Source organism: Orbicella faveolata, unplaced genomic scaffold (assembly GCF_042242905.1).
Source record: "Orbicella faveolata isolate gen_17 unplaced genomic scaffold, um_ofav_v1 contig_2, whole genome shotgun sequence".
Lineage (NCBI taxonomy): Eukaryota > Metazoa > Cnidaria > Anthozoa > Scleractinia > Merulinidae > Orbicella > Orbicella faveolata.
In genome coordinates this window covers 8,545,252-8,568,919 of record NW_028301547.1, presented here as the reverse complement: position 1 = coordinate 8,568,919, position 23,668 = coordinate 8,545,252, and the positions used below count along the sequence as shown (strand labels likewise).

Sequence of the window (23,668 nt, the reverse complement as noted above, 5' to 3'; positions counted from 1 at the left end):
CGCGTGTACAGATAACGCGCGCAGTAATTGCTGTGGTACGTCATTTAAATTCGTCATAAACGTCTCGTTGTTTTGTCATTTTAAATTTGCAAGAAACTGAAAAAAGAAATACAAACAAACAAAATGGCTCCTATAGACAGCCCGAGGCATTCAGATGCATGGTTGAAAGGTAAACACTCTCCTCATCCACTCCCTGGCCGCAAGAGTGTAATGGATCCGTGTAAGATACTGGAGCCGAAACGGAAAACTCTTCAATCGCTCGAAGCTGAGCGAATTTTGACCGTGTTTCAAGACACCGTTAAACGGATGGAAATCACCACGACGTTGCCTTGTATCTTGGAATCCCTGCCACGTTTCTCTGTAATTTTTGGGCAGGAACTCTCAGCGCATTTGAGAAGCCATTTGCGGTTGCAAAACGCGTACAAGGACGTCCTCGCCGAGTTGCACAGAATTTCGGAGCGGGATAAAGCACAGGGGACAGGGCCAGAGAAAATGAATCCAACCGACAATGAGGGACTTATTGAACTTCCCATAATAAAGATTTCCTCTCCAGGAATGCTTCAATCGAAAAATGTTCTCAAACAAGAAGAAGAATTCTTAAGGAAAGGAATCAAATGCTCATTAAAGGAGATGTTACGTTTTTTCCGGAAAAATCCAAAAGCAATTGAAACTATCACAGGTGAGCAAGTAAGGATGAGAAGAAGAGAATAATAATAAAAAATAAGTCCGCATTGCGTACATGTGTGCTTACAAGTTTATGCTTGTAATTAGGATAAAACTGAATTGTCATGAAACAAAAAAAACAAACAAACAAACAAAAAAAATGAAAGACACCAAGAATAAGTACTAATAAATCGCCTGTAATGGTTCTCAAAAATAACCCTTCACTCTCAACTCAGAAGTTAACTTAGCGTATTGGTCAGTGATGGAAAGTAGAAAGTGAAAATATGAGGTATTTAGAGAAACAGGGAATCTCAAAGTGTGCTCATGTGGGCTTCCAATTATTTACGTTTATCCTAAATTTTATTAGTAGTTACGGTATGGTAAATGAGATGCTGCTGTATTGTAAATGTATTTGTTAATTTGAGTTTTTGAGACTTATTGCCTCAGCTTATAACTAAAAAGATTAATACGCCTTGATAAATATATCCCAAACAAAACTTAAAAACAAGAAATATGAATTTTTCTTCAGGGTTTAGCACACTATTTGTGAAAGTCAGCAAAATCAGGAAAACTTTCAAAGATTAACTGATTCATTGCATTATACGGAGTTATTTCCGCTGCAAAGCAATCCATTAAAATGTAGGCAATCGGTTAGTTGGGGGAACACTTGCCATTTTTTGTGGTAGCTGATGAGATGAGATATTTTTGTTACTGGAGTGTAGGTATCAATCAATCAATCAATCAATCAATCAATCAATCAATCAATCAATCAATCAATCAGTCAGTCAGTCAGTCAGTCAGTCAATCAATCAATATGCTAAAACTCTCACACCTTACGGAAGTTATCAATTTATACTATTCCTGTTTCAGCTACTGTTAGTTCGTCCTTCGGGTTCATCAGCTTTCATCTCATAGAAATCTTAAGCTCATAATCTAATTTAGTATTAAATAGAAGGTCCGTGAACAGATCAGAACCCGTCCTATAAAATTTACAACTAGGGTGAGCGGTTAGGCTGTTCACATGAACACATTGCGGACCTATTTCTATCACTATTGAGATCACCGTTGAATTGATCGTTAAGCATTGTTCACAGGTAGTAAAATGTTGTGCAGCCAGAGCCACACGCTATTAATGGAGACCCTGACGTCACTTGAAAATATCATGAAGGAAAAGCTGCTGATGACACCTTTTGAAGAGCAGGAAAAGAAATTGTATTTGACGGATGTAATCAACAGAGAGATGAAGACAAATGCTACGAGAGAGAAACTTGAAATAAAATACAATGCAGCCGTAAAGGCGAAAGAGTCTGAGGTAAAGATTTAGCACCAATTAGCAAACGAGTTCTCCCTACTTCTTGATCCTTGTTCTTTTCCAATGCCGCCCGTTACCACTGGCTGTAGAGAAACCGCACCGTAAGTCTCATAAAATTATGTTTTTGTATTTTTTATTTCTCCACTTGACGCGGCATGTATACAATATTGTTAACAGATAAGGGCAGTGAACTAGTGGAAAGGGCAAAATATTGTAAACTATTTATACGCCCTTTAATTAAATACATTTATTTTAGGATAAAAAGAATACTAAATATCAGAGAGGAAAGAGTAAACACATGACAAAATCATGTACTCCATAAATTTTGCCTTCACCACACACCGAACACACTCAAAGGTTGAGGCATGGGCGCGTTGGTCAGCCAGGCCCAAGATATGTTTTATTTGCGACAATAAGCTTACAACAAAGTGGATAAGAGATACATCAAGTAACGTCTTACATGCGCCAAAGCCACACACGTAAACCCCAAAAACCTCTTGTTAGGAAAAATAGGGACCGTTTACCCCCGACCAAATGCAGTGGCGCCACCTTTGGGGTTTTAAGGTTGACCTATAAACAACAGAATGAAAAAACAAATGATATGACGCTAATTACGCAATAAAAATAAACCTTATGGGAACGTGCTAGTGGCAAGGCTGAACGTAGAATGTCACAAGTTTCTCAACCGTCTCTTTTTACAAACGTATTACCCATGAGCCTTCGCGTACTACTCTCCCACCCAGTTCTCTGTTCCGTGTCGGCAAAATATTAATTTATGTCAATACCGATTATCACAAATTACATTATGCGGCCAGAAGCATGATATGCTTCTGATGAGGCTGATTGTTCCCCTATTAATTCTCCATAAACAAGGATAATCCTAAAAGTTGGGGGTTATGATTTTTATCACGCGGTGAATTGTTCACGGTGAAAAAGACAATTCTGATTGGTCACCGGAGCGGTCCGAACTTTGCAACGTGCAACAATAAGATGGGGTATTGGTGCATTGCTTTTTCAAAACATTGTACTAATTTCTTGTGATAAAATACAAATCCTTTTCCTTCTTGTCTGGGAGACAGTTTAAACCACACTTTCACAGATCAGTAGAAACGAGCGTAGAACGCAAATGTATGCTTAACTTTAGTGTGGACGTTAACCACAGTGTTAAGAGTGGATTCATTAATTGTTCAGCAGAGTTTTGAAGCTGCCATTATAAAAAAAAAAAGCTACAAAAGTTATTGACTGCGTCTGGGGAAAAGCAAAACACCTAGCCATTTATCAACTTGAAATTAAATAAATTAACCACCGTTGCCAATTTGTGAGGCTGATGTTTTGAGCGTTAACGCTTATTTGGAGCCGTTTGTTCACTAGAGCTAGCTCGTTGGGAATACTGGTATGGCTGGGTCTTTCTTTTTTCTCAGGTTTACGGATCTTGCCTGAGGTTCCTTTCCTAAGCTTCCAAATGGAATATTGACCAATATTTCACCAATACGGAACTCACCAACATGTATGTTTTAATTGGATTAATCAACACTTACTTGATGTTCTGCTCTAGATCGCCGAACGAGATGCAATGATAAATCGACTCAAGAACGAACTGCAGCTGATACAGAAAATCAACCATGAACAACAGCGGCGAACGTTGACTGAAGCCTACAGACAAACCTCGAACGAAAGCAAAGCATCCAAGGCTAAAGTCACCAGATATTATGACGATATTTTCCAGTGTAAAAAGAAGATCATCGACGACCGAAAACAGAATAGAGAAAATGAGACTCAGCTTAGAAAGGTTAGGTCTAATGGTGTTGTTTTTGGTTCCAGATTAACCTTTAGCGAGAATTGAGATTATCTGCTCCTAATGCTTATATTTTTATATCGTTAGTTATGAGGTGCAATACTAAACAGTTTGGCATTTATCGCAAATTAAGCAAATTCCTACACTTCGTAAAAAGTTGCATCTTGACATGCTGACAACAATATGATAATAAGAAAACAGAGGTCACAGAACTCGTCTCAGGGCTACTACTTAAATATAGGCGTGTTTTTACTGCGCCTTTCAATAACATGCGGACTCTAAAATTCAAAGCTCAACCGACAAATGCGTTTTTCGCAGCCGTCAATCAAATGTTCGGCGGCTCCTCCCCGCTTCCGACTACTACCGAGCGCTCAGTAATCAAATCGAATCTTTGAGCACAGTTCAGAAAACATGATCGGAAGCTAGGAGGAGCCGCCGAACATTTGATTGACGGCAACGAAAGACGCATTTGTCGGTTGAGCTTTGAATTTTAGAGTCCGCATGTTCTTGAAAGGCGGTAAAAGCTTTAAAAATTGTCGCTTTAGCAACTTTTAATTTCACAAAAATTATTATAAGATCAACTGAGAAAGAAATATAATATCGATAATTCATCAATGTTTAAGAACTGGACACTGTTGACAGCCACCTTAAAGGCTTGGTGTCATGAATTAAAAAAATATATATATATTAGCGTATGCCTAAATTTCAATGCCAAAGCCATGTTAAGGTGGAAACATTTCTTCATCACTCTGTAATTTTGTATTCAGTTTGTATTTGATCAGTCAACCTTTAGTTGAAACCAAAGTAAAGTTCTGGGCTTAACGCTGCACGCAGTGTCAAAAGTAGGAAGGGTTACGCGACAAGAGTTACTGAAGTCGAGAAGGGATTGGAGTGCGTTTGGGTGAGAGCACTTACTGCATCACCGTTTGGAAAGGGTGGTGCAGCAAGCGTTCTCGTCCAAAAGTATCAATATGGATGATTTTTTTGCGGCCGAAATACAGCCAATTTCCCTATAAAGTGTCCCGGGAAACTGGGGACGAGAATTGTGTTTGTGACGTCACAGTGTTTGATAACATTGCTGTCGCGGGAAGCCGCCTTGTCATTTCTCTTGCACACGGCTTCAAAGGGGCAGTGATTTGCTTGCTAGTAACGCTAATTTTCGACCCGTCTCATGTTTCAAACGTTTCCCTTCGCTTTCAGCCATATTGGTTTGTTTATCAAACACATTGACGTCACAGACGTAAATCATATGACATTTTGGCCGCGCGATCTCTGGGACAATTTCAACATGAACGTAGCGCGTATTTTGAACGAAAAAAAGGGGTTTCAAAGTATTCTCACGAATTAAAAACTTTACAACCGTTTTTCTAACATTATTAACGACCAGAATCAGCGGAAAAAAAATAGTGACATAAACACTTTAAATGAAGACACGTATTCTCCCTTTGTCCACCAGCGGAGATATAAGATGGCCACTGAGGTTTACAACTGGGTTCAGAAATATGACGCGGACTTAGATGGCAGGCAGGTGAGAAAACCATCACACAAGCAACCAACGGAATGGTGTCGGCCTCAGGGGGGAATTATTTACATTGTGCCGATAGCGTCCAATCGGAGTAAAGTTCGAAATTGGCGATATAAGCATGTTGTAGCCAGGCCAACACACTGGCGAAGACATGTTTTTCTTTTTGTGTTAATAGCTAAAATGATTGTCGCCTACACCGACAAAAGGGAATCGAAATATAACACAAATTAGAAGTTTTGTCGACTGAAGTGGTTGCAAGCTGGACTCAAAGAATGTAGTGTTGAAAAATGCAGACATTCCTCTCCGTGTTATGTTGTGATGTAAACAAGGTGGCAAAATATCCGCCAAAATCAAGTGCGTCGCAACAAAATGCAGCATGGTGAAATAGTGAATAACGCTTGAAATGCTTGTTTATTGTTATGATGATATTGTAAAACAAACCTGCAAAAAGGAGTAAGTGTTTCAATTTAAGTATAAATGTAATAGTTGATACCCAGCCCACCCCTGGTCCGTGCAGCATGTTCTTTCCAGGTTTCTCCAGTTCTTCCAACACCTAATCATTCTGGAAACGAAACTCTATTTGTACTGAAAAAAGCTCCTTGTTGACTGTTTTTTGATTACTTTATAAAAACTGAGGTGATGCTGGGCCACCTAACCGAAGCTTGGGGTTGGGCGCGGGAGGCGGGGGGATGGGATGGGAAGGCTTGGCGAGGCGCTGTCTCATAGCGGTGTCTATGCAATCTACTTTTAGGCTTGTACAGTTGAGTAATATATAACCTGTAAAGATGACATTTGTCGATTCTATAAGCATACCATTACGAATTCGGACAGAGCGGTGTGATCCCGTTTGATTTCCAAGGGTCGGGGAAGCTCAGTTCGCCTCGCCAACTATTGGAGCGTACAGAGCTTGAGTTCATAGTAACCTCTTAATTCATCGATGTTCAGAAGAGATGACATATTACCAAAATGTCTTCTCAGTACGTTAGCCATTAACGCTTAAATAGTTCAACTGCATTCTATAGCTAAGAGGTCTTGCTATTTTAAATATTATTTTTGCTTATTTGTTCAGGACGAGTATGATCTTTACACGCGAATGTACGAAGCGGACAAGAAAGAGCTCGCCAAACTTCAAGCCCACTTTGAAGTCTTAGAGAAACAATATGACGCCATCATGGAGGAACGGCGACTTGCGGAAGAGGAAAATGCTAGAAAGCAGGAAGAGGAGAGGAAACAAAACAAAGCTGCTGCTGCCATACAAGCAGCTTGGAGAGGGTACCAGTTCAGAATACTTTTGAGAGGTAAATCGAAGAAAGCTGCCAAAAAGGGCAAAGGCAAAAAGTGACTTGAAATCACGGAAGTTGTAATTTCTTGTTTAGTTTTTAATTTATTTACATCCATACTTTACAAAGGCGGTGTTATGCTGTGTTGTCATTAGCAGACAAGCTTAAGAAGGAATAAAACGTTCAAGTTGAAAATGTTCTTCTGTTCATGTTGGCAGCAAACTAAAAATGCTCGGTGATAAGCCTTTTCTTGACTGACACAGATCCATTTTGTTCGTGCCTCATATAATTATACGTCATTATCATCCAACTGCAGCGAATACCGTCCAAATAACAGTACACATATACAGCGATATTGTACAGTAATTTGCACAGTAGAAAACCTGTTTGCCGGGCAGGTCGGCGCGCGCACACAAAACTGTCACACTCTCCCTCTTTCACTGATAAATTTATTGACTACAGCAGTTGGATAATAAATCTCTTATTAGATGTTTTGGTGTGTAGTATCGCTGTATAGTTTAACTCGTTGTTTTTATTTTGACTCCCCTTACGGGCTCGTCAAAATACGGCACAACTCGTAAAAATATACAGCGATACTACACACCAAAACATCTAATAATATATTTATTTATTGTTCGTTTGACAAACAAACGACAAAAAAAAAAAAAACTTTGACAGAAAAATCAACAACAAACAAGCAAGCGGCCATTATGGGGATTAGCGTAAAATGATAGGAAATTCACACCATTTCCCTGCACTTTGTGACATCAATCCTTTTTCTCTTTTTACAAAAACTGCCTTTAAACTTAAGTGGTAAAACTTTGTGACTTTTCCTGAGAATTATCAGAAACATTTGGGTGTATCAATTGTTTAATTTCGACTCGTGACTCGACGTTTTTTATAACAACCCGGCGTGTTTTCAAAGGGTGTTTTACCCAAATTTGTTGCTTTTTACGGTTTAGTTTGTATTTCCTAATCTTTTTTTAAATTTCATGTATTCCTATATTTTTCTAAGTTTCAAATCAATTTTGAAGCTTGTTTGACTTGTTTGAAAAAAAGAAAGAAATTGAAATCCAGGATGACGGATTTAAGACTGCGAACATCCTGGAGTTTGATGTCATTTTGTACTCTATGACGTCATGATTGCCACTTGATTGGTTATCACTAGAGTAAATAAGTTTACACGCTTCACACCATATATAATTTGATTATTATTGAGCAAATACTTTTAGAGATGTCAATTATCTTTTCATTGCAACATGATGAAGATGGAATGACTTTCAATAGGGATCGAACAAACGGTTCTCCTTTTTGGAGTTGAAGTGAAGAGTTTGGAATTCCCAGCCAATCTTTTGCGGAGTGTTATGTCATTGGCAATATCCCCAGCAAGTAGTAAGTGTGTCATTTATAACGAAATGTCTGTCTTGCGATAACCCTCCATCTTTTGTTCCTCGATGTTCCTCACATTGATGTACATTCTCTAAAAAACAGAAAAAAAATCAGAGTTAGCACGGTGTATATTCCTGTTTGGATTGCCATCATAATTTCGTTGATTTTATCTTGACGACACTCAATTGAAAACTTTTCCACATCAAGTTAAAAATAAGAAATACCTTAGGTTTTTACCTAACATTCTCATAATTTATGAATTAAAGTACGATCTAACCAATATGTTTTCCGAATTGTTACCCTTTGAACTCTCAATAGTCTACCAGCTCAGCTTAGCCTCGTTTAGCCTAATATATATAGTCTAGCTTAACCTAGTTCAGTCTCACAACTTAGCCTAGCTCACAGGGTAAACACTCTTAGGTCGATCAATTAACCAACATTCGAACCTTTCTTTTTTACATTAGCTTCACGAATGTGGAATCTTCATGCATGCCATATGCGTAGTAATCCTTACCGAAAAGAAAAGCGAAGAAAAAAACAGTGAATTGCGAGCCCCACCAGAATTCATGAAACAAATCATATACAACAGTAAATAACGCTAGTTTTTCTCTCGTGTTAGAAAAGCTAGTAAACAGTGTGTAGAGTCAACAGTGCCTTATGGCAAGGGTAACAAGTTGTATCATTCTGTGCCAACGCGTTTGCAATGATGTTGGACAGGATGTGTCCGAAACTATCAAAATAGCATTTAGAGGAGTCAAACGTTCTCACCGTTTCCTCGTGTAGGATGCCCTGAAGATGTACATAAAGTTCATCAAAGGATGGTCGATCATCAGGAGACCTCTCCCAACATCGTAACATGATGTTATAACTAGACAAACAAGGAAAGAAATGGCGTTATAGATTGCTTGGTTCTAATTCATATTTGGGTGGAGATAACTGTGAGTCTCTAATAGTGTGTAACAGATAAACTGTAGGGGACTAGACACGAACTGGCCGAGCAGAGTTTCTGCAAGGAAACGTTTCAAAACGTTGTCGTCGGTTGATTTTTGAACAGTGTGATGTGTGTTATTTCTCAGCGGTTATACTAATGCTTTAAATAGAGTTACCTAGCGTCTAAACGACGGATTCGCCTGTTACAAATACTCGATCTGTTCGAAACTGATAGACTTGGACCGGTTAAGGTAAATATTTTAGTTTTTCAACGCACTTATTTCTGAACGTCCTGGCAAACCTATCTTATTTTCTCAGTCTGATGCTCAGGGTGCTTCCGGTCACAACAGTTTTAAAACATTCATCAATTATACTTACAGCTCATCAGAACAATGAGGTGGTTTCTGCAATCTAACACCATCCAGCAGCCATTCATGAAGTTCAATCACGCTATTCACATCCTTGTATGGCAGTTTACCTATTGATAATTATGTCAAAGGAATTGTTGTGAAGTTTATATGAAATAATTCATATATGTGAACTTCCCTGACGGGAAGATATGAACTCGATTAATTGACTTTGCTCCCAATGTGTAGCTTCATAGCTCAGTTGGTAGAGCATCGCACCGGTATCGCGGAGGTCACGGGTTCAAATCCCGTTGAAGCCCTGATTTTTTTCAGGCTTCTTCTTTCCAATTGCTTAAATTGGAAAATTAACTGCGATGATCATTCTTCACTTTCATCAAAGGAATTTTTATTATGAAACAACTATTTAGCAAAATTATGTAGTACAATTGGCCGAAGAAGTTACACAGATCAGAGCCAGAAGATGTCCGTACTAAGACAATATTGCGAGTCATATTAGGGAAACTGGGCCAGCTCTAGCCCCGTTGGTTCCTTGTATGCTCCCGTGACCCTAGATAGTAAACCTTTTTTACTTTGTGCCTGTCCAATCAGAAACATAAAACTATCGAACCAACAATGCGTAGGAGTGTAAGTCTGGAACACACTAGCATCACATTCAGAGGGTGTAGAATACTCTTAAATAGTCGCTTCTGTCACAGGAGCGGGGATAAGAGTCAGCCATCCGACTTTTGCGAAACTCTAAGATTAGAATAGACATCGATTCTTCTAGCTCCTACTTTGGTAGACATATAACGAGGCTTATGGACAACATGTTTCTAAGTGGTGCATCTGAACCAAAAATCAGTACATGTTTGTTCGTCCTTGCACCGTTAATACTTCGGATGGTTAAATGATTGAAAATATGTATCTGTTTACTTACCAAGAGTGACTATCTCCCAAAGAACAACTCCAAATGACCACCTGCCAAGACAAGTATGCATGAATCGTTTTATATTTTATATACTTAACATAAAAGTACAGAACACTTTCAAATTGTTCACCTTCACACTTTAAATCAGAAAAAGGTAGAAAATAATGCAGGAGTAATGCAGAAGCTTTTCTACTTTTTCTCACTCCCGAACGGCAATCAACAGAAAATTCCTTTCCATCGTATTGTCGAGGAACTAAGTCCACGCGATAAAGGAAATCAAATTCAATGCTTAACTACATGGACAAGGAGGAAACAGTTACTAAAAGTTCATTTGCTACAAGAAATGAATAAAGAGAAAGTTGACAGAGCTTGTTGAAATTGCATGGAATAATATTATTATAACTTTGGTGAGACAGGATAACTTTATCATAGTTTGTGAACCGAAATGGTAACAGGCACACCCTACCTTATAATAGCTAGCTTGCCAGCGAACCTTGCTAGGTCGTATAATTAGTCAAAGCTTTGGGGTGTTAGGTAAAGGATGAAAAAATACCACTAATGGCAAGTATGGATCTAAACTCATCTTAGATGTTTTAAATCTGTAGTTATTTTGAACTATAAAATACTTTAAATTTTAAAATTCTTCCTGCATACGAATATCAATTGCATCTAAAAAAATACCACTTATGGTTGATGTTTACTACTTACACATCTCCTTTGATTGTGCAAGTTCCTCTCAAGGCCTCCATTGACATCCAGAGCCATGGAATTCGTCCCTTACTGACCAGGTAGAATATATATTATTTTAGCAAATGGATCTCTTGTCATATGGAAGTTTCACCATATAACGCATTAGCTATAATGAGCATTAAACAACCGTTTAGAGCTAACGTTTCATACTTTAGCCGCCAAATAAAGATAAAAGTAATAGAAAGAGCAAAACCTTATTTCATGTTGGAGAGCTTAAACTGAAATAACAACAACAACAACAACAAAAAACTCCGCTCCTGCTTGTGTAGAAGGGCGCAATGAATGCGCTACTCATGCTATTAAATGATGTCTCCTGTAGTCTAGGAAAGAGAAGAAAAAACGTACCTCGCTTGTTTTGAGGTACTTTCCATCAGAAGATATATCACGCGCCATTCCAAAATCAGCCACCTTGGCAACCAGGCCACTTCCCACCAAAACATTTCTACAAGCCAGGTCTCTATGAATACACTTTGTGTAAAAAGACAGGAAATTCGTCACTACTTCGATTGACAATTCAATTCATTGTCCATTACTTTAAACACCAAAACGCGAATGTATTGAAAGCATTCAATTTGCGTTTGTGTGATGCAAGCTATTTGACGAATGTTCAGTCACCATCATGGGAGAATTAATGTTTGTTCTCAGAAATCCCACAAAGTTAAAACCTCATGTAGCTTAACCTTTTGTGTACCAGAAAATGAAGAAGAAACAACAACAACAACAACAACAACCAAACAAGCAAACAAACAACCAAAAAAAAAACCAATAATAATAAAGTTACCTGTTTACTTTCCAAGTGCCTCATACCATTCGCAACGTCTGACGCCATCTTTAACAGTTCCCTCTCTGTCAGTCTTGACCATATATTGGTGTAAGATGTATCGTGATTGTCATTCTGAACACGACTACTTCGAAGTAATTTATCAAGACTTCCACCAGAAACAAACTCAATGATGACGCACAAGGGTTCTAAAGGTGATGAAAATGATACCTTTGTAAGGATCATTAAAACCTGAAATGTCCCGCAAACTCGTGGTATTGGGTAAGCCGGATATTTTTTTAGGAGAATTTGTGTCAACAAATGTATGGACAAGGCTCAAAACTCTGGCTTGGGGAATAAAGAAAAGTCGTTTAGTAAACTTCGACAGACCTCGACTTCGACTTCGACTTCGACTTCGAGGAGTATCGCGATCAAGAAAAGAATCGCACAAGAGTCTTTTAGCGCGAATATCTGAGATGTGGTTTGTGTTCTTAATAAATCCCCTACCATTGAATAAGCAAAGCTTATGTCCTAGTTTAACTGGTGATGTACATTTATGCCGCCTAACTGCATATTTGAGAGATCGCAGTACAATACCTTCGAATGTGCAAGCTCCCACCAAGCTCACGATGTTTGGATGGCGGCCGACGTGAATGAGTGTCTCTAGCTCTCTGATTAGTGCAAGTCGCTGCTGTTGGTCTGCCGCATCTGTTCAAACCAAGTTGTTGGTAAAGACGAGACGAAAAGACAATTAACGTTAACTTAAAATTGCCGTAAAAACTACTGTACTTGGACAGGACCCACGGTACCAATAAAAAAGGTGGCCTTCTGTTTCATAATTATGGTACAAATTTGAAGGGAAAGCATTGCCGGCATTGCATTGTGCTGGCGACATATCGTGACCATAAAATCTGCATGATTCCTCCGTTCTCATACTCAAATTAAGTAATGGACGAAACTAACCTTTAAGTCCTTTCACCGCGACAGGGAGTTCACTTCCATCTTTTCTTAAGTATATTCCTTTATTTACAATTCCAAATTCTCCTCCGCCAAGCGTCTCTTCTGTTATAACCAACCTCTCCCGAGGAACTTCCCAATTTCTGTCACGTGCCATGGTGTGTAAATACATTTCATGATCGACGACCTGGTTTTCTTCTATGGTGGAATGTGCTCCGTCTATAGTGCTTTGACGTACAGTTGATCGGCTGTTTCTTAGCTGATTGATTGTTTCGTTGCTCACTAGATCTTTTATTTCTAGCCGGATAAATTCTTGCTGGTTACTGATGATCTGCGTTCAAAAATTAATACACAAGTTACATATCTGGCAGTTGTAATGCAGTATCATGGCGGCAAAAGCCTTTGCGCAAAGTAGGCCATTTCCGAGTTGCCTTTTGTCTGCGTTTCAAAACGAATTCCGGTGCAAGACCTTTCTAATGAAAACGATTTTGTTTTGAGTAAAACTGAATCTGTAAGCGCAACACATTTTTGACACGGAGGCAAAAAGCAAATCGAAAATGGCATATTGCCATCTAACAGCTTTTAGGCCAACGCAGTGGGTATCTGGAGTTAGATGCGCATGCCCTTCTAGCGAAAATTTTCCATCAGTAGAACTGCTCAGCTTTGTTATCTCGTGCCCCATTTAAAATGATGGGATGTAAGAATTGCTTCTTTCAAGTTGCGTGATAGTCGAGAAGGATAAATATATTTTTTTTGTAGATCTTAATCACATCGTAATCACATCGTAATCATCACCTCTCTTTAAAAATTCATACCCTTAAAATGATTCCAACTTTAACTGGACAACAAAAAAAACTAACATACCTGACAGAGAGAATAACAGAAATAGAGGAAGAGAGGAAGAAAGGAAGGAAAAAACAAAGAAACAAACAAAGAAACAAATAAAAAACAAAAGCAAACCAAAGGAAAAAACAAAACAGCTCAGTGAAATCTCTGCTTACTTCGTTATGAACCTGGTAGTTGCTTTTCCTTTTCTTTCCTCTATGCCACTTAAAAATAACCAGGGCCGCAATGAGAATAAGAAGCAAGCCGACGCCAACAGAGGACCAGGTAATTTCAGACAGATTAGCTGAGGTGGGCGTGCCATCTGCAGAAGGAAATTTCATTGGCATTTATGTTAATGCATTACTTTCTTTACAGTACAATGGCTAATTCCCTCTATGAAACGTGCCTGCAAGGGGCAACGAATACCCAGTTCAAGATGATGAAAGCAAGTACATAGGCGTACGAGCTGGGGTTGGGGGGTGGGCGAGGAGGGCTGCAGCCCCCCCAGCTACGGAAATTATGTGATTTTTCGGGCAAAACCCTCATGATTCGGGCAAGCACACGTGAAAAAAAAAAAAAAAAAAAAAAACTTAGGGTTAGGGTTAGTTGTTGGCGTGATTTCCAAAACTCGTAAAAGTTTCTGGTTAGTTACTTTTATTAGAACTTTTTCTTTTAATAACTTTTAGATTTAAGTAGATTGAGAGTGTTGGTAGAGGTCATAGAGTATGCAGGCTTTGAATAGAACTATTTTTGGACTTATGGCAAATTCATTAGATGTGGGAATTGTGAACGGTTTTGTTTTTCATGCAATTTGAGTGCGTTTGCACCTCGATTTCAACACTCCAGCATTTGGGCATTGCGTATTTTTTTCGGGCAAGAAGGTCACCGCTCTGCCAAGCCCGAGGGTACCCGTACGCCTATGAGCAACTACCCGCAGATGCAGCTCATAGAGGGAATTAGGCTGTACTGCCGTTGGTAATTTCAACCTTATTTTACAATTTATTTACCTTTCAACGTAAGCTCTGCTTTCCCGGATGGAGCCTGGAGGCTTCCAGTAGTTGCCAGGCAAGAGTACTTTCCGATGTCCATTTCACTTACAGAGATTATCTGAAGCTCAGAACTTTCTTGCGTGTTTTCGTGAATCATCCTCGCACTGGTGTTTGTGAGCGGCATGTCGTCTTTTAACCACGTTATATTAAGGTGGAAGTAACCCCGAGCAGCGCAGCTAAACACCACGGTCTCACCAAGTGACGCTGTTATACTTTTAGGATGAATGTAAAAAGCTAGACCCATGAACCCTGAAGAGCAAGTTGAATTCAGTTAATTGTAACGCAAAATGCAACAAGAAGCCACATTAAACAGCGTGGAAAAATGTTTTAGTGAGTTCTTTGCATAAGATATTTATTGGAACACTTCTATCAAGAATCGCTTCACTTTGAAACTGGCTGACTGATTTTTCATTTGGACTAAGGTACGAGTGTACTCGGGATTTATGACAAAGGAGATGGATATTACGTTAATCGATATTGTTTTGTCACATTGACGTTAAACTACTCTGTATTGTAGAAGCAATGGATATTTGTGTGGGTAAGTGACTGTCGACATCTTCTCATGTTTTTTTACTAAGTTGCACTTAACTTTTTATTTTCCGTAATTTATTGCGCTTTGGGCAGTCAGTATGTCAATTTTTCACAAAAGCTTTGCCTGAAATATTACGTCGTTTGTTGATAGATTAGTAATTTGAGACTGGTCTGAAAAACCCGCAGAAATTAAGGCCGGGGCGCGGCTGAGCGCCGCTTTAAAGTCCACAGTGACTAGAGAAGATGACTGCTTGCTAATTAGGGTTCCTTTTGTTTAGCACCTTGCCTCGGCAATAATCCACCGTAGGAAAAAAAGATGGCGGCTGTACATTTTAACACAATACCTTGCGAACCTAACACAGCCTATCGGGCACAAGGAAAGCCAAATTTTTACAATAATTGTCCCTGTACTAAGAACATTGTGTAGCCTAGGTTTAAAGATTTCATAACTCTTCTGTACGTTTTTATGAACGTTGTTAAGGTTTTCGTGCGCTAAAAACTATGGGTAAATGTACCGGTCGCCATCTTTTTTAATACGGCGGATTACTGCAATGGTGTATTGTTCTGTACATTGTTGCCTCGTCCACACATTGCCGGAGGAATTCGAAAACGCAACAATCGCCAGTCATTTTGGATTTGTGTTTGAGGAAACCTCGGTCAGGGAAATTACATAATTATCGTAACGCCATCGTTTTTGAAAAGCTCCGTTTTCAAAATGCTTTCCTTCGACGCAAATGCGAAAAGCCAGCGTTTTCAGATTCCTCCGGTTTGAAGAGCGTTTTAGAAAAGCTCCGTTTTCGTGACGGATTAGTGCGCACGGTAGGCCTAACAGCAGAAATAAACCTCCGTTTTCAAATTCCTCCGGCGTTATGTGGACGGGGCCTTGGTGTGTTACGTATATGTATTTCAACGTGAACACAGTAACGTTCGTAAGGTATTTCCGCCTGACTGTTATAATAAATGTGTGTGTGCCTGTGTTGTTTGGTGTGAAGATCAAGAACTGCCTAACGCGTTGAAACCTACCTCTCGCTTCTCTTCTAGCAACAGTTAATGTTGCTTCCTCGGAGAGGGTGCTTCCCAGTGAATTTCTTGCAATGCAGCGATATGTTGTCCGATTTTCTGTAGTTTCATTAAAAACAATGACGAGCGAGGAAATACTTTCATTCTGAGACACGGTGCCACTGGTGACGGGCGTGTTGTTTTTTAACCAACCAATTACAGGACGTGGGGAACCATTAGCTTCACAAAACAGTGTAACCGTGGCAATGCCATCATCAATGAATTCCCGAGCGCTCTTCGGGTGGATTGAGAAGGTAGGTCTCCAAAAAACTGAAATTTAGATATATGAAAGAGAGATACATTTGAACTCAGTTGGAAATACCGTGAAATTCCGGCTGTAAGTACGCCCCCATTCATCAGCCACCCCCCCCCCCCCTCCCCACGGATATAAGCTCTCCTTTACTTTTCTTGTTCCCTTAATATAATCTAAAATATTTTTTCAGTGCTACAGTATCTCGTTGAATACCATTAGAGAAACTGTTTAGTTTCTACACCAGTTCTTATAAGGCGACATGCAGAGTATCTTTTAAACGGGCTTTATATAGGAGAATCTTTGTTTACACTATTTATCTCATTAGCATAAGCGGTACAGTTTCTGATGGAGTTTTCGGAATATTGAAAGGGCATAGTACGTTTAACTGTCCCGAGGAATTTGAGCCCGATGTATTGAGTACTTTTTGTGCGTCGCCTGTTTAGAAACCCAAAATTTTACAAGGAATGTACATGTATAAGATCATTAGCGCTTTTGCCACCCAGATATTTTGCAGTTGTTGAAAGCCAATTTCTCCTCGAATACTATACCCAAAGAGCCCAAAACTTCACCAATTACTAAGTTTCAAAAACTCTTGAAATGTTTGTAGTCAATGCGTGTCTAGCGTGATGCCTTCTATGCGTAAAGTCGTATATTAATGAAGAAAACTGTAAACAATGAGGTCAGCAAAGAGTTGCTTATAGGTACCTCCAGAACTTGGCATTTTACGTTATGTTTGAAACTGTATGTCGTCGAAATTAGAGCGAATTTCTCCATCTTTACCCCACTGGATATGGATAAACCACTCAGTTGACACAGGGAGGCATTAAATTTGGTACCGCAATAAATGTCACCAGCCTGAAGGGAGACCTATGTTTTAGCCCCTCATAGCCTGCAGAATGATCTGGAGCATTCAGTCCAGTTACATTTATGTTGACACGAAATTTGCAAAAAACAACAACAACAATAACTCTAAATGATAACAATTTAAAGATTACTTTTTCAGGTAACTACAATAACAACAATACAACAAGGACAACAACGATGACAAAAACAACGACAACAACAACAACAACAGCTGTCTCAATGATCAGATATACAAACAACAACAGAGAAAAATAAGTCAGCTGAGAAAAATTGGCTTGCAACTTTGAAATACCTGCCAAATTCATAGTAGAGGATCTGTTCCACCCTTCAGTGTTGTTTGCCTCGCACCAGTACGTTCCCTGGTCATTTCGTTGGACGAAGTCAAAAAATAACATTGAATAACCCTTGATTTCCCTCACCAACGAACGTGTCATGTGAGAGCCATTCTTAAACCACGTGATGACTGGTCGAGGAATACCTGAGACATTGCAAGTCACATAGGCCTTATGTCCAACAGAGGCGTTTAACTGAAGTGGAAGGTCCATTTTGAAACGTGGCGGTGATGGTTCTGTGATTAAATATAAAATTGTAACAGGTGGAAACAGACCGTTGTCATGTAAATGAGCGTAGTATCGATCAAATTGCTTTCACCGCTAGGTTGTAGATGAAACCCTAAACAGGGGCAATATTAAAGACACAGACATTTCTGCCGCTTGTACCTACAATGCCCCACTCCAGCAACATTTTGGATCCACTCTTGCCGACCTATTATCATTTTGATCTAAAATCCGAAAGCTAGCCTGCAGTGCAGGGGTTATTTTGGAATGAAACGCTCCATAAAGCATGACTTCGATGCCGCCATCTTGGATTGTAAATGGATGCTTGACCGGTAGAGCGTTGGGGTGGTGGGGAGGGCGGGGAGTTTTTGTCGGGTGGGGCATTTGAATTTTTCCTTCCCCTCCCTCCCTCCCATTTTTTCCACCTCACGCCTACTCCCTAGACAAATTTTGCCTCGCCCCAACCCTGTTACCAAATCCAAGATGGCTGCTTAGTACGAAAATATGCACACTCGCGCTCAAAGTACGACTGCACTGCAGGTTACCCGAAAGGTAGGAAAAAACACTCTAAACATTAATGTAGACAAAACAAAAAAAGAATCCACAGACAAGTACATTAAAGAGGAATTTAGAAGAAAATATATGATAAATAAAATAAGAGTGAAAAATTAACTGACGCCTTAATTTACGTTAACAATAAACAGAAATTTGTTTGTGTACCTCGAAATTCCAAGTAAACTTCAGCGTCTGTACAACCTATTTGATTACGTGATATGCATCTATAATTTCCGGAATCTCTCTCTGTAGCGTTTTGGATGACATACGTACACACTTTTGAATCTTCGCTATCAATATCACCATCGCCACCGCCACAGTCTCCTATTAATTCATCGTTGAAAAACTGCTGTATCCAAAATGGCTGGCCATATTGATGCGTCCCCAAGTCCTCTTTGGAAAAATTACTGGTACAAACAATTGTAACGTTGTAGTCAGTTGGTTGGACATGTTCATTCGGGAATTCCAAGGTATTGATTTCTAGAGTAGGAGAAAATGGAGCTGTAAAAAATAAAAAAAGGCTTATATGATCAGGCTGTTTGTCAGATTTCTGCTGACCCTAATAGTAGCAATTAAGTGCTTGCGTTCACATTGACCTATAGGCGGTAAGTTACCACAATTATTCGATTTAGCGCCCCCGAGTGGTAATTTACTCTTTCTAGCTGAAGGCAGGTCGCTTATCTGAAAGGGGGCATGCATTAGGGATGATACGCCTGTTCATAAACATCTGAAATTGCTACAATACTTACATGAAAAACAACACACACTCGAGAACTGTAACAATAGACCTTTTTATCTTGCGTTGTTTGTTTTTCCATTACATACCACGTGGCACTCTCTACAGAAATGTTCTGTTATCCATCTAAAAATTATACATTCATCTGCACGCGACTATCTAAGAATTTGAAAGCACAAGAATTCTCAAGATTATCATTACATGGTCTAAAATGGGGCAACAAACCGCTCAAGCTAAAAAGGTCTATAAGGCTTTTTTTATACCGTACCCTGTTCACACCAACATGTTAAACAAGTTTAAATGTGGTTTAACTAGAAAAGGTTAACAATTAGTTGCTCCTATCGTGCACACCCCACAACTTGACCTGGTAAAAACCTGTTTAATTAAAATATGGTAGCAAGGTGGTTCGAAATTTTTCTTCTCAAAATGATTGCAAAATGACTGCAAAATGACTGCAAAAAAATCTAAACCTGATTTAATTAAACTAGTTTCGTTGGTGTTAATGGGGTTTTTAGTCATAATGTTCAATAATGAATGTTCATAATGTTTGAGGGGCGCTTATTGCAATTAAGGGACACTTATTTAAAAAAAAAAAACGCACTCAAAGAGGAGCTCTTATTAGAAAAAGGGGGTTAATATTGGAAGAAGGGCGCTGAATCGAATTCTTGCGGCAATTCTGTTAAGTCCTCAGTAGATGCACGACGCCATGAGGTGTGATTGACGGTAGTTAATGGTTACGGACGACTTTGCGGATACTATGGTACTAAGATTCGCTTACATTTGTTTATTGTACATATCGGTGTTGAAATGTTTCCAACATTGTAAATGAGTCATTATGCGCTAAAACCATTCCGATGTCCATTTCCAATACATTGCAATTTTGTTAAGCTAGGGAAATAGTTAAAGCGAGGAAATATTTTAGCTAACGAGATGGAACCGATAGGGTCCATACTTTTGCACACAGTGGTTATAGGCAAATTAAAAGCCCTACATTGATGGCTACACGGAATGGTACAAAGCTACATCATTGACTGCCTTAGAACGTAAACTGAACACAGTTTATGTGAAAATAAACCTAGTAGCTGTGACACGTTGACTTACATTGATCTATAGATTCTGGTGACGCACAAGTCGACCCCGAGACCCTGCTTGTTTGACTCTGGAGAAGAACTAGGCAAATAACTAACAGCATGACACAGTCTGACTTTCTTTCAAATATCCTGGAGAAAAATAAGATGAATAACCAAATAGGCAGACATTAAGGAGGTTAGATAAGAAGGAAGGTCGAAGGAACTGATGAAGGGAAGGAATAAACATGCACTCTTTTTATTAGATCGAATAATGAGTTGCTTGTTAAAACATTTGACAAGAAAGATTGAAAGTATTGTCAATCGACGTTTCAATGCATCAAAGGATCATCCTCAAGACTGAGGTCGTTAATGCTGATGTCAAGCTGGTTATTGACGAGTTGAGTTTGAAATGGGTAGCATTCCAGTATGTGTAGATTATGTAAATGTAGGTACTAATCATCAGAGAATAGCTTTGCGCGGATCGAGTCAGATTACACGTTGAGTGATGGTTTAGTTCTATTATGAATACAGAATTTGGTTTTTCGGCTCAGTGTTGTAGTTTCATATGCTTTCCAATCTAACGTGCAGTCTATTCTCTGATTATTAGTACATTTACATAATCCACGCATACTGGAATGCAACCATTTCAAACTCAACTCGTAAAATGAGTAACAACCTCAGTCTTGAGAATGATGCTTCATGCATCGAAACGTCGATTGACAATACTTTTAATCTTTTTATTCTACAGGAATATATTTTATAAGATTATCGAGGCTGAAGCTTGCAAAATTTTAAGAATATTTAAGAACATAATTCTGTTTGTTGACAATGTGTAAATTTCAATACAATTACATTTGAAGTTCATATTCTATATTAAACATCAAAACATGTTTCGGATGAAATAGCATCCATCGTCGGTGTACTAGAATACTAAATGAGCAATAAATACTTTAACATTGTGTGATACGAATAATTATTGATTAAGGTGCGAAACAGAAAGAAAGGTGTTAAAATTATTTCCCTAAAATGAAACAGACTAATTAGTATAAAAGGAATAAATTAAGATGTTTTAATTGGAAATTTGAAAAAGGCTATATGTAATTGGAAGCTAGTGCAGTGAAGCCGAGTCAAGAATATCGGAATCTTCCGAACAAAGGGAGCGACAACTATCAGAGCCCCTTATATGTTTGAATTTATGGGAATGCTTGTCTGAGTAAAGATGTTTGCGGATGCGGGTGGCGAAGTGTCTGCTGGTTTCACCAACATAACAGGCACTACATCCTGCGCACGAAAACTCATAAATAACTCGAGAAGGAATAGGATCCTTGGCCCCAAACAGTTGTTTGTATTTCAAATTACCGGTCTGTTTTATTACCACGCAACGCAAGTAAAATTCAGAAATTAATTTCAAAAAAAAATTGCATCGATTTAAACATTCGGTTTATATTTCCCCATCCAAGTAAGGATTTTTTTTCTTCAGCGTTGAAGAAATAATATCAAAATAATCACAATAAATTAAAATAAACGAAAACTTGCGTGAAGTTTACAATAAATCATTAGCCAGGGCTTGACCCTGGTCATGTGTGCCAACATTGTGACGTACAGGTTCAACTTCGTCCGGACGTAATATTTTTATCATATGCGTTTGTGTAAACGAGTACAAACTTATTTTTCTCATTATCATGAGTAGCTGCGTGTGTGAGACAATTAATTAACGATGTCATATTTTTTAACCAAAGCACCTGTCTGTTAGCGCCATGACAACGTTAAATATTGTGACATGTGAGCGGAACACCACAATCCGGTTAAGCGTGTCCTAATTTGTTTTTCATTTTTGAAACGTGGGAAAAAAAAAAATTGACAGAATTAGCTTTCGAAGAACAATATCAATCTAAACGCTATTGGCGCATTTTCAAATCGTTGAAATGGTACTAGCAATGGTTCGTTTTATTCGGTCGTTAGAAGAATTCAATGATTGCTGAAATGTTTTTAAAATATAATACAAAATAATAAGATGTTAATACGCTTCAATGATTGTTCACTTATCGTTGGAAGGAAATGTTGCGGTTCCCAGTATTCTAGACCAAAAACAAACATTTCATTCTCCCTTTGATAATATCCAGGATTCTCTTCGATGATGATCGCCTTCTGACCTTTCATTATGAGCTGTAATATATATATTTATTTACTGTTTATTCGAGGAGAAATGGCAGATATAACAGGAAAGTGAATTTACCCCAACGGAATTTAATAAGTAGAGCTCTTTACCTTCCGCTTCTGGCGGAGTTGATGAATAGTCTTAGTCTCGATCGTTGCGGCTCGTGCAATTGAGTCACAAGCCTTTGAAAAAATTGACATTTTATTGGAGAGACCAAATTTGTCTTTCATTTTCTGTTGTTGTGTGTACGTGTGGGAAAAATATCGCCAAAATAGACTTTTTTGGGCTTTCTGAGAAATATAAATCAGTGGTTTTCACGTGGAGACTATTGTGAGTAACATCTGATTTCCTCTTCGTATCGATAAAGCGATAACCGGTACATCATTGAAATTATTCTACTAAAGACGAATAATAATACTTAACTAGATCAGTCGTTCAATTACGACCGATTTCTGAGGGAAATGTCGTTTAGTTTATCAACGACGACTAAAACCAATCGAAGCTGAGAATTTAAGACAACCGCGCGAATTCAAGCTCGATGCTAGCACTTGATAAATACAACCTTGGACGGAAGTCGATTGATTCGCTTCAGCCGTTCTGCACGTTGAGACAATGAATCGCCAATGGCCTTCACAGTTAATGACACTACTGGCGCACTTACTTGAAAATACGTTGCTCATAGGGAGACCTTGTCTTCTTTGTTTAGACATTTGACTTGTAAAGTATTTTCAAGGCTTTTTCTCCTTGCCAGATACAAGCTGTTGCTTCGGTGGTATTGAATAATCAGCTGTATATATTCAGGTATGTCAGTCGCGTCTTGTATTTACCCCCATTGGTGAATATAGCATTGTGTGACTTCGATCTCGTGAGCAAGCGTTTCCGGTTGTAAATGCTATTAAAAATAAGGTATTTCCAATAAAAGAGGAAAGAAAAGAAAACAAAATGAATTTAAAATATATACATTTCAACTGATTGGCAATTTTCTAGCTCGCCGTGGAATCCTTTAAGTTCTTTGTTACATAGGCAGTAAAGAATGCGGAATATTAATAGCATGGATCAATATGAACGTAGATAGGTTTTTAGTAAAACACGAATGTTTTTAGAAGATTTGTTTTGTAGGCACTGAGTAATGACGGGACAGAGTTCGATGTTGTATTTGCCTCAACTATAACTTCTCAGTCAATTTTGGTCAAAGCATTCAGTTTCTGCAACACTTCCGGCAAATTGTTTACGTCTTCAAATAATGGCGGAAAAATGATGTGTCTGATGACGAGCAGGAGAACGAGCAGATATTTGAGATTATTAGCCACATCGATTGTCTTGATGTGAATTACAATAGAACGTTTTGATACAGTCCACGATTGGAGCTTTACAT

The 23,668-nt window shown here is 38.7% G+C and overlaps 2 protein-coding genes across 2 annotated transcripts; one reads left to right on the top strand and one right to left on the bottom strand.

Annotated features, from left to right (window-relative positions):
• Window positions 1-123: 123 nt before the first annotated feature.
• On the top strand, window positions 124-6,637 carry LOC110043876 (dynein regulatory complex subunit 10-like). Its single transcript, XM_089288871.1, has 5 exons — window positions 124-679; window positions 1,758-1,975; window positions 3,531-3,764; window positions 5,227-5,298; window positions 6,365-6,637. The coding sequence occupies exons 1-5, from the start codon at window positions 124-126 to the stop codon at window positions 6,635-6,637; spliced, it is 1,353 nt and encodes a 450-aa protein (XP_089144997.1).
• Window positions 6,635-23,241, bottom strand: LOC110043885 (fibroblast growth factor receptor 2-like). Its single transcript, XM_020749387.2, has 16 exons — window positions 22,955-23,241; window positions 20,167-20,285; window positions 18,495-18,830; window positions 17,510-17,785; window positions 16,065-16,370; window positions 14,469-14,759; window positions 13,638-13,783; window positions 12,643-12,967; window positions 12,277-12,387; window positions 11,701-11,888; window positions 11,265-11,387; window positions 10,878-10,945; window positions 10,179-10,219; window positions 9,273-9,372; window positions 8,733-8,832; window positions 6,635-8,055 (listed from the first exon to the last, which is right to left on the bottom strand). The coding sequence occupies exons 2-16, from the start codon at window positions 20,255-20,257 to the stop codon at window positions 7,981-7,983; spliced, it is 2,577 nt and encodes an 858-aa protein (XP_020605046.2). The 5' UTR covers window positions 20,258-20,285; window positions 22,955-23,241; the 3' UTR covers window positions 6,635-7,980.
• Window positions 23,242-23,668: the final 427 nt, after the last annotated feature.

What these genes read in the sequence shown, in the direction of transcription:
- LOC110043876 (XM_089288871.1), top strand. Translation starts at nt 124, where the DNA reads ATGGCTCCTATAGACAGCCCGAGGCATTCAGATGCATGGTTGAAAGGT. An exon ending in ATGAGACTCAGCTTAGAAAG is followed by an intron (nt 3,765 to 5,226) that starts GTTAGGTCTAAT and finishes TTTGTCCACCAG; the next exon opens with CGGAGATATAAGATGGCCAC. An exon ending in CGGACTTAGATGGCAGGCAG is followed by an intron (nt 5,299 to 6,364) that starts GTGAGAAAACCA and finishes TTATTTGTTCAG; the next exon opens with GACGAGTATGATCTTTACAC.
- LOC110043885 (XM_020749387.2), bottom strand. Translation starts at nt 20,257, where the DNA reads ATGCTGTTAGTTATTTGCCTAGTTCTTCTCCAGAGTCAAACAAGCAGG. An exon ending in AGTACCTCAAAACAAGCGAG is followed by an intron (nt 10,946 to 11,264) that starts GTACGTTTTTTC and finishes CTGGTCAGTAAG; the next exon opens with GGACGAATTCCATGGCTCTG. An exon ending in GCATCCTACACGAGGAAACG is followed by an intron (nt 8,056 to 8,732) that starts GTGAGAACGTTT and finishes TCTGTTTTTTAG; the next exon opens with AGAATGTACATCAATGTGAG.